General features: G+C 37.8%; 1 protein-coding gene across 13 annotated transcripts; it reads right to left on the bottom strand.

Annotated features, from left to right (window-relative positions):
- Positions 1 to 2,010: 2,010 nt before the first annotated feature.
- LOC121864896 lies at positions 2,011 to 10,597 on the bottom strand. Of its 13 annotated transcripts, XR_006088687.1 has the most exons (5): positions 10,496 to 10,597; positions 8,364 to 8,460; positions 5,888 to 6,061; positions 5,463 to 5,608; positions 2,011 to 3,271 (listed from the first exon to the last, which is right to left on the bottom strand). XR_006088687.1 is itself a non-coding variant. In XM_042364061.1 (2 exons), the coding sequence occupies exon 2, from the start codon at positions 3,186 to 3,188 to the stop codon at positions 2,403 to 2,405; it is 786 nt and encodes a 261-aa protein (XP_042219995.1). In that variant the 5' UTR covers positions 3,189 to 3,271; positions 5,463 to 5,608; the 3' UTR covers positions 2,011 to 2,402. The 13 variants fall into 13 exon arrangements, 1 of the variants encoding a protein (XP_042219995.1); XR_006088683.1 differs by lacking the exon at positions 5,463 to 5,608 and having other exon boundaries at positions 10,496 to 10,596; XR_006088685.1 differs by lacking the exon at positions 5,463 to 5,608 and having other exon boundaries at positions 5,896 to 6,061; positions 10,496 to 10,596.
- Positions 10,598 to 10,739: the final 142 nt, after the last annotated feature.

Raw genomic sequence — 10,739 nt, 5'->3', positions numbered from 1 at the left:
ACACTGATTCTCGGACACGAATGTGAAATGAATACACTTCCCACGTTTGTAACTCATCCCATGGAAAGCTCTGACAAAAACTCACGTGACCTAGGGGAGGCCTAGCAGGTGGTCCTGGGTTGTCTCTATGGGAGACTGCTTAGCTGGGCGCCGGTGTGTCGAGGGCAACTCGCTCCCGACTGGAGGCGACCGGAGGCGGCTTGCCTCCGGCCCCTGACTTCTCTCGAGCAGGACTGGGGACGTGGTAGCTGGCCCTTCTTGGTTACAAGACATACTCTCTCTCTGGGCAGAGGGAGGACTAGGACGTCCTATATATTGGGAGGCGAGCCGTCAGGTTGAGCTGATCAGGGGGCGGCGAAGGGTCTCCTTACATTTGCCCTCGCTAATGTAGGGTCAGGTCTGGACTTCTTCAGAGACTATAAGTTGTATATTCTGGAGAAATCTTCAGATGGGGCCGTGACATGAGAGGCCCTGGTTGATTTGTGGCCCCTTGACTTGGGCTCGAGGGTTACATTTGACCTGGCTAATGTGAGGTCAGGTCTGGACTTCTTCTGCGGTGTAGGTTATTGTGTATATTGGGAGAGAGTCGGCCGGTGCCTTCTTACATGTTTGTTGGGGCCGTGTGACATGGGAGGGGAGCCGGTTGATTTGTAACTCCTTGAGTGGTTGCGAGGGGTACCCTTACATTTGACCCCCCTAATGTCGGGTCAAGTCTGGACTGTTTCTGAGATGTAAGCTGTGGTCTGACAACCCATCACTACATTAGACTGTCATGTGCTGTGCTGAAAGTGTTATTATATCCATCACTATTGTGCTCTTTAAGGTGTGAGGAATATGGTGGTGAAAAGGTCATTTATGTGGTAATAACTTAAAGGAGGAGTTTGAATGGGTTACCTCAATATTAGCCTACTCCCCCCCACCCCCACCTTAGCTTATACCACCTGATGATTAAACACCCTAATGTCATCTACAGGGTTAAGTTTGGTGTGGTTAGAGTAGTTTTAGGGTAGGGTATGTTTAGGTGGATTAAAATACTAGGTTAGGTTAAGTTAGGGTAAAGTAACTTGGGTAAAGGTCAGTTAGGTTAAGGTAGGTTAGCTTAGGGTAAGTCATGTTAGGATATGTTAGCATTAGGGTAGTTAATCTTTCCGTGAAATATGCTGGGGCTAATGTTCAGGTGATCCAAGTCATATACCAGTTAAAGATTTACTTCAGTGAGGTGAAATAAGATAACCATGTGAGTGTACACCTGCCTGGTCACGTGAGAAGCTCCTGAAGGGTGAGACCTTGAGAGTATTAGAGACATCACACTCCACACACTAACTCACTGACGGTCCTCCAATGTAAAATAAAAATAAATCATTAAATAGAAGGATTTTCAGCGTGTTGTGTGTTCCTGTCTCACATTCATAGTTCAGTAGTGAAATAGACTTGTATTACTTTTGTTTCTTTGGATTTTTTAATTAATTTTTTGTTGAGAATGGAAATATTGTATGATTTTTTTTTATTTATTATCAGTGTGGACGGGGCCCCCCTAAGGAAATTGCACTGAGGAGTTTTTAAATTTTATAAAATGACTCGGGACACACCAGCCTAACGCTATCTAACACACCACATAACTCAACACACTACAGTACTCCTAGTTTTTGGGCCCTTAAGGTGGATGGAAATTATCTTAGCAGAACATATCTATTACAGCAGCGAGAGTAAGAGAGAGAGGTGATGGGGAGGAGAGAATTGGAGGGAGAGAAAGATTTCTGTTAACCTACGTAATGATAAAAGACAAGAGCGAATAAATTATATTTTCAATCACCTCTCAGTATATATTGAACACTAGTAAATTTTAGGCTGTTGTAACTTTTGTATTTATATATATATTTTTTTTATTTTTCCACTGTTTACTGAATACATATTGACTCAATGTAAACTGCTACTATATTCTACACCCGTTAAATTAACATTACAATAGGGTACAGTAGCTGATGTTAATGGAATTATTGAAACAAATAATAAAACAAAATGAAGTTTATTAATATATAACAATGTGCCAAAATAAGTACTGTAGATAAAATACATTCGCAATAATATATGTGTTTGTTGTATTCCGTAATTACAAAAAACTTCTTAAATCTCTGTGTATAGATTAAGGTCTCTCAGTGGAATAAAATTGTCTGGCATTAGCCAAATAAAATCTTAAATGTGGCATCCTTGTAGTGAAGTGGTTAATTAAACTAAATTTTGTATGACTGAACTAAATATGAGATGATCTATTAATTCACAGAAAAGATTCTATCTAGTTTTCTGTGTAGTTTACAAATACCAAGTTACTGTATATTATAAACTGCATGGCCCAACAACATTCCTTTATAGAATGAGGAAATACCTATCCAGCATTTTCTCACTCACATTCCGATCCAACGGAAAAAATTCTCAAAAGATTCATATGAGTTTGCGTCACTCCAGTACAAATTATTGTCCTCGAATGCAAGATAATGACGAGCTGCTGGATAAACCATGATGTTGTAGATGTGTCTCGCTTTGGCAATATCGGAAAAGTCTGACAAACTCTTCCCGAGTACACTTGGCAAAACTTTCACGTAGTAGTCGACTCTCTTGCTGTCTTCAGTGAGGGCCTTGTTGCAGAGGTACTTCAAGGAGGGAAATGTGTGCTCTGCCTTTAATATTAAAGTGTCATCATATATCCATGGGAAGTTGTAATTGTCTTCCATAAGTGATTCATAAAACAATCTCTTGTCTGTGACAGTTTGGATTGTGTTGAAGAAAATGTTAGCACTGTAAGAGACAAACAGTGTGCCTTTGTTTTCCCAAGATATCGGCATACAAGGAATAACACAGTCAAGCACCAGTTCTGCAAAGATGAACGTACCATTATAATGCATGCGCACTACGACCTCCAACTGTGCTGCCGTTGCTTTACCTTCATCTATGGTACTCTGAAGTGGTGCTCCTCGGTCAAATTTGGCATGGTATAAGCGGTCCACTCGTGTGAAATCTATTCTGAGACGGTTCAATTCATCTGAACTCCACAGGCCTTGTTTATCACAGGTTATCCGGTTGGTGTTAATACTGCCTTGAAGAAGGTCAAAAATAGTCAGAACTTGAAGATCATGGATATCTGGTACCAAGGATTTGAAACCTGGGAGAGTAACCCTTAAGTCTGCATACATGATTGTCTACATACACAAGGGTCACCTGCTGGCTGTGTTGTTTGTCAGAGCAAATGATGACTTGTCTTCACATCACCACACACCTAGAAAAGGGTCAAATGACTCAGTATGAAAAACTGTCAGTGCAAATGGTCAGTTCACATTTATATTTATTCAAATCCACAGCTAAATAATCATAGTGGCTGCTGTAACATCATCACCATAGCACAAGACGACTTTGAGAAGCGGCTCTGTATGAGTAATGAGAACATAAAAATGATAATAATTATTCAGTCACACAGGTTTACAATTAGATAGGCATGTATATAAACTACCGGTATATAGTTAAACAGGTCAGCATGAATACAGTATGGTATAGACAATGCAGGTACAGTACTGTATATGGTGTACGAATACTGTGGGAGTATACAGTTTCCTGTGTACCTCAACAGTGCAGGTAAACAACAATGGTAAACAGAAAGGCAATTTGACTAAGGATAGCCAACAAAGGTGTCAGGTGCTTATTTCCATGAAAGGCCTTTAATGCTTGCATGTTTAATAATTATGAATCCCATTTTTTAAGTTCACAACTAACTGGGGAGAAGAAAAAACTATGCCGAGTCTTACTAAATAGCTGATATACAGGTACAGGTACTGCATATCTGCTTATCTTTCACTTATATCAAATACAAGTGACTTTAACAGTACTAAAATCATTCACACTTCTTCAATTTGTTCACTCAACATACTGTATATGAAATGGCTATAAATCAGAACTTGAATCCCTCACATCTGTACAACTTAGTCACCCAGATACTGTACAGGTGAACATTACATACAAAAGAACTTGGATATTATACTGTACTGTACTTCAGACTACTCTTAATTTATTTACTATGTTTGTTCAAAGTTGACTTTACATTCATTGTTCCACCTTCTTATACGTATACTCCTTGCATGGCTGATGTTACACTCCCTCATAATACTACTACCAGAGCTTATTAACTGCTACTGCTGAACAAGGTGTGATGTGGCATTGAGATGGCCACTGATTTATGTACAGTAATGAAACTATAAAAGTTGTGTGAAAATAATTACAGTACTTTGTGACTTAAAAAACAAAAAAACAAAACAACAACATGAAGAGCATGAGTGTGAACAGTATTCTGTGTAGGAGGTGAATGTATGTATGGATGTTTCACAGCTACCTGAAGACCTGTGTTATGTAGTGAAGGTGATGCAAGAGTCCCACATTCAGTGGAGATGAATTGGATCATACTTACAATAAGCTTTTAGCATATTCAGTTAAAATTTTTTGCATTATTTCGGGGAACAGAGCATTAATTGTCAACCATGGTTAGCACTTCAAGTTTATCCTCCATGGTAAGGCACTTTCTGTTCTTTGGGGCCTTAACTGAACGTACTTGCTTGGGCATTGTTCTTACACTGTGTTATTCACATGTCAGGGGAGAACAGTCCTGCACTGAGTAATAGCCACATGTAGCCCGAGTACAGCTCGGCTGTTGTTGTGATATGGCAGGATCACACAGTCCACCCAAGCTTATTTCACCTAAAAATTAACCACCTTCGTACTATTTGTGGGGATGAGATTAAGTTAGATTAGCATTGGGGTAGTTAATCTTTAGGTGAGATAAGCTGGGGTGGATATACTTCAGGTGATCAGGTATGAGCAACAGGTCAGCCACCATTCAAGGTCAGGGTTTTCATTAATACAAATAGGCAGCAGTCATATGAGAGTTTGATGAGTTAGGGGTTCAAGGGAGCTGTTGATTAGGTATTGCAAATTAATTAAAAAGGTGCTAAAATTCTTTCCAATGGTCACAAAATGAGAAATTTTGTTCAAGAGACAATTTAACCCAACCCTACATCAGCTGACACACAACCCCATGTCTGGTGAACCAACCTCGTGTGTTAGGTGAAATGATTAATGTGTGTAATAGTAATAATAATAATGATGATAAAAATAAGGAATTAGATGTTATACCATTAATCAGCTATTAGTACAAACATGGTAATTTACTGTAAAGTTTCTTAAAGTACAGAATGAACTAACCTACCCTAACTTAACTAAACCTAATTCAAATTAAAGTGACCTTAACTAACTGTCTTAGCAAATATCTGAGATAAATTTGACCTGGTTTGGTTTGTTTTAAAAGAATATCAATGACAAGTTAGTGCATCAGTAATTAATAGCTGTCGTATTAAATCTGTGTTTACAAGAATATTGGTTCAAAGGAATTATTGACTCTAAATAATAAAAATATATCTACTTACAGCAGTCTTAAGCCAAGTGACTACTGCTACATGAGCCAACCCTTCTCTCAGTATACCATAGTAAATGCAGTAAACCTCAGCTGAACCACTTGACACAAACAGCCCAGATTACTGCTTAACACAAAGTTGTAGAGGAATCTTGTTCACTGTTAATCATATATAAAATTTTAATCCATTCTACAAAATCCCCTTAAATGATAGGTTGAATATATTTGCCACTGTTATTCATAATGTGCTCAAGAGAATGATGAAAAAATCCAAAAATTTCTGGTAAATGATTCAGGTTTATAAAAACATATACTGTACTAACTAATAATAAATAAAATAAATATAATAAAAGTTTAAAACAAAATTCTCTTACAAAATCAAAATTAGTGACACCTATGAAACACTATACAGTACAGTACATAAAAAAAAAAAGTTACCTTGGTACCTGAGCTGTGTGAGGCGTCTATGGGTGAGTGCTATTAGTCGCTGACATCTGCCTTAGCATTGAGTACAGTACAAATATAAGAGATTTCATTCCTTGGGCCATGTATCTCTATGTATACAACTGGTAAAGGGTGTCTGTTTATGCTGTCGGGGTAAACTTGTTCTCCCTGTGGAAATTATTACAGTTTTTAATTGCAGAAAGGAGTAAAAGAATGTACTAGTGATTGAGATCTTAGTTTTTAGTTACTGTACAGAATGGAGAAAAGGATGTTAGTACTTGTATAGAGAATGTGATCTTAGTTCAGTAATTAGTATCTTGGAGAAACAGTAGAAAATGTGGAGATCTACAAAATATTACTTGATTATCGTATCAATAAGAAAATAAATTATATCTGGGAACACGGTAAAAAAATCAAATTTTGTAAACTAGACAGAATATTACTTCAAAATGGTATTATATTTCGTACTTTTTATTGATTTAAAAGTTCAATATATTACCAACTAACTCCCTATAGACTTAACTCGCCAATATCTTATTAATTTTCTACTGATTTAGCAGTCCAATATATTACTAACTTTCTATGGTTTTAAGAGCTAATCAAACAGAACGAATCACCTGAAGAATCTCCACCCCAGCTTATTTCACATAAAGATTAACCTCCCTAATGCTAATCTAATGCTAACCTAATCTAACCTTACACTAACCTCACTTAACCTTACACTAACCTCACTTAACCTTACACTAACCTCATCTATCCTAACCTTACGACATCCCCCAAATAGTGTTAGGGTGTTTGGTTAACCTTTAAGTGAAATAATCTGGGGTGGCGATTCTTCAAGTGACCCAACAGAACATAACTACAAATCCAACAATTAAATTTAGAATAATTAAAATAATCCCTTACAAGGTACAACAACTTAACCTGGAATAAAAAATCAATCAATCACCCTATTCTGTACATAAATTCAAGAGTATCATTCAAAAAAGCAAAATCTTTCTTATGTTTGGATGTTAAAAATTACTGTATAAAAATTTAATATTTTTCCTAGTTTTGTGTACAATACTATATACAGTATTAGGAGTGTTAGGCCAGTGTGTGTGGAAAATGGCTGTAAAAACATTGATGTGGACAATAATGCTGTAATGTTCTTGATTGAGTCTAAGTTAGGTTAGATTATTTTACTTTACTTTTATCCTCTTCACCACTGATCGGCTTGTTAGCCGCTTGGGTGATCGGTCACGTCTCTGAGCAGTTTTCCTTTTCATTTATCCTCTTCACCAAAAGATCGGCTCGCTAGCCGCCCGGGTGATTGGTCACGTCTCTGTCACGCACTGTTGGCAAATACTGGGCATGCACCAGCTCCTGAATGTACCCGAACCCGCTCCAGTGTTGGTCAAGTCTTGTCTTGAAAGAGCTCACACTCGGTGCCGTCACAACACTCTCTGGCAGAGTGTTCACAACCGTCACTCCGAAAAAGTTTGCCCTTGCAGCTTTCTGGACTTGCGGTTTCTTCAATCTTGAGCTGTGACCCCTTGTGGGGCGAGCGTCTGCCTCGACTTCTCCCAACATAGGACGACGCGTTCTGAGTGCCTACCGGGCGTCAGCTATAACCACACTGTGAAGGCCACACCACAGTGGTCATGCACTTCCACTGTGAACCTGTGGAGTCCCAGCATACCACCCCAAATGAGTAGAAATACATAAGGAAGGTTGAGAAACTCAGCGGTCGTCACTGGGAGCGACCTATAATACCAGGCGTAGAAACAGTACTGGTATGTCTCTTGGTGAATCCCTTGTCTCTACCCACCGAGGGCGGTGTGCGAACAAGGTGCCTGATATATGTACCTAGAAATTACAAGGAGTCCCATACTTGCAGGTATGGAGTGTAACAGGTGTGGAGGTGATGCTACAGGGAGGTGAGATGATGCTACCATGTATGATAACCTAAGGTGCTATATTCCATACAGGTGCAGTCTGACGTGTTGAGTGTTATTGTAAGAATGGATGACCGGGTAAGGTCACTGATTGTTATGCAATAAGTATGTTTTATAAGGAATAAATTAGTTAAGACATGTTATGGTTTCACCCTTCTTTCCCCTTATCGATCTGGTCAATGAAAAACCTAACCCAATGCCTAGCTCACTCTGCCCTCTACCTAACGAGCTGCATACTGCCCAGAGGGGGATTGGTGGCAGCAACCCTTAGAAATTAAGAATTAGAGTTAAGTATTTCCCCTTAGAATTAGTGACCCCAGATCTGGCAGTATAAATTGGTTATGTTATTTATTTTATGTTGTTATAATAGGTTAGGTTCGATTATATTAAAGTTGTGTACATTTTGGTTGAGTTTGTTTTAAATTAGGTGAAGTTCAATCAAGGAGGTTAAATTTAAGTTACATTTGTGTTAGTTTAGGCAAGGTTATGTTTGAGTACTGTACAAGTACTTTATGATTCAACAAAATTCATACCTTATCTAAACATTACTGTAGTGTCAGGCTTGTATGGGATTTTAGGATGAATGCAATTTTTGACTCGTTCAAAAATCTGATGTCCAGAATGCCACAACTGTAACACAATAGGGCTGGTTAGGTTAGGTTTTCTCAGGGTGAAAATGTTAAAAAGAAATATTTCTGTAATAACAACCACAGAGAATTCACAAACTGCACTGCATATTACCAGAATCGTGCAGGGTTCCAAAAATGCACACAAAAATAGACTACAATAGAATAGTGTGATTTGACTAGGTAAAAATTCTTATATTATATACAGTTACTGTATAAACATTCACTGGGATAACACATTTAGGATTATAAATACTTATATGCAAAGTCTAATTAACATATAACCATAACAAAGCCTAACAACACCAGATATTAATTTAAATAGTCATCCTTTCCAAGACCCTATTGGAAGTAAGATATTAATTTAATATATTTCGCCACTTATCAGCTTACTATACATTCGGGCAATTTGTCTGTTGTCTGTTACTTAGTCATGAACTTTTTTATAGGAGGAAATGGAGTACAGTACTTTTTATATTTTGATTGTTACAAAGAATACCACCCTTCCCATGTTTGCTCCAGCTCCAGCCAAGGATTCTCAAACTAGAAGAGGATAGTTTACTCAATGCTAAATTCTTGATCCTCCCGTGACGGTGGCGCTGCCTAGTGGCCAGAGAGTAAAAAAAAAAAAAAAAAAACATACAAGTGTGCTTTGCATAATATTGTGCGATAACACAATTTATATATAGTCAGTAGATTATTGACATTCAACTTTTGATAACTAGGGATAAATTCTCAAAGCAACACATTCTTTTGCAGTAAAATATATTTATTTACCTAATTAAGGGAATGTACTCCCATCTGTTCTTCAGTAAGACCGATGGAGGTAGCTACAGCTTTACACTATTTTTACACCATTTAATAGGAAAAAAATAATATAACACAGCCAATGCACTTCATTGTAGAATACCGGTAGTTAGGCTAGGTCAGGTTTTGTTAGGATTGGTTTGTTTTGTGTTTTTACCACGATTTGGGTTGATTTGGTAAAGTTTTCATAAATTTGTCCAAGAAATGAATGTGAAATCCATTCAAAGCACTGAAATTTACAGGAATAAAATCGTGAACGGCCCTAAGACGATTAATGACCCAAAACTCCAAAGTTCCAGTCTTATATATTCAACCATACATTAGTATCCTGCTCGTTTTATATATCCTTATGATACACTGATGTTAACAAGCAATTCTGAAGCGTGGAACATTATCAGTACTAAATACATTAAATAAAGATATAGCTCATAAAAACTAATGAACAATCAACATTGACAAATGTATGTGTCTGACTCGCCTCTCGATCTTTCGGAAATCAATAGAAAGACACATTTATGTTCCTTATAGAGTCGGAATTTCGCCGAATTCTTCGTCTTCCCTTTACTCCTTGCCGGTAATTATTTTGTTTACCTTCGGCCGCTTGGCGGCGCCACATTGAAGGTGAACTCCTTCGCCCATTGGAGTGAGCTATCCTGCTATAGTCTCAGAATCCTTGCTAAGGAACCACAATCTAGGATACACAATATACTGCTTTACTGTTCAAAGGATTTCTTGGACTATACTGTACAGTATTTGGTTTAACTCCCCTACTCTTGACTTTAAGTATTATTCAACTCTGTACATGAAAAACCATAATGAAGGTTAAAGAATGATTTCACAATAAAATCAAGCCAAACTTTCCGAGTAATACATCTACAACATCGCCTCGCCCACTTGTTGAATGGTGAGCAAAACGTATCGGTAATATTATGGCATTTCCTCTTCTCAAGTAAACTTAATAACATTCCTCAACACTTACTTTTTTATGCATCAGTTAACTTGAGGATGATTTAGATATTGTAGTCTGTTATGGGGGGCCTAAGCCATGACGCCCTCTGTATGGCTGGGAGCGATCTATGAAACAATTTACGTTCTAAACAAGATCACGTGAGTTTGAGGGTCATCCACTGTTTTCTCCACCACCGTCATTCTAACACACATTCATACACCAAATAGTCAGATTGTGAATTATATTAAACTCGAAGAGAGACAGAAAAGGCTGTAATATTCACCACTGGCCTAAGTGATGGCGACGTCCCTGACTCCCTGGCGGTTACTGATAAGTCATTATACGATAAGCTCTAGTAATACGTTTGACGGCGGAAAATTTGAAGGTATGACGACGCAAATAACTTAATGCTTTACAATCTAAACTAATCTTTTGTAGCACAATATAATCTCGGGTATATTTGTTGGGATCATATAAAGATTATAGTCACCCCAGCTTATTTTATCTAAAGAATAATAACTACTTTA

This window comes from Homarus americanus, unplaced genomic scaffold (genome assembly GCF_018991925.1).
Source record: "Homarus americanus isolate GMGI-L3 unplaced genomic scaffold, GMGI_Hamer_2.0 scaffold2539, whole genome shotgun sequence".
Classification (NCBI taxonomy): Eukaryota; Metazoa; Arthropoda; class Malacostraca; order Decapoda; family Nephropidae; genus Homarus; species Homarus americanus.
Note: the sequence above shows the minus strand (reverse complement) of the source record. Positions and strands in the feature narration are given on the sequence as shown.

What these genes read in the sequence shown, in the direction of transcription:
- LOC121864896 (XM_042364061.1), bottom strand. Translation starts at nt 3,188, where the DNA reads ATGTATGCAGACTTAAGGGTTACTCTCCCAGGTTTCAAATCCTTGGTA.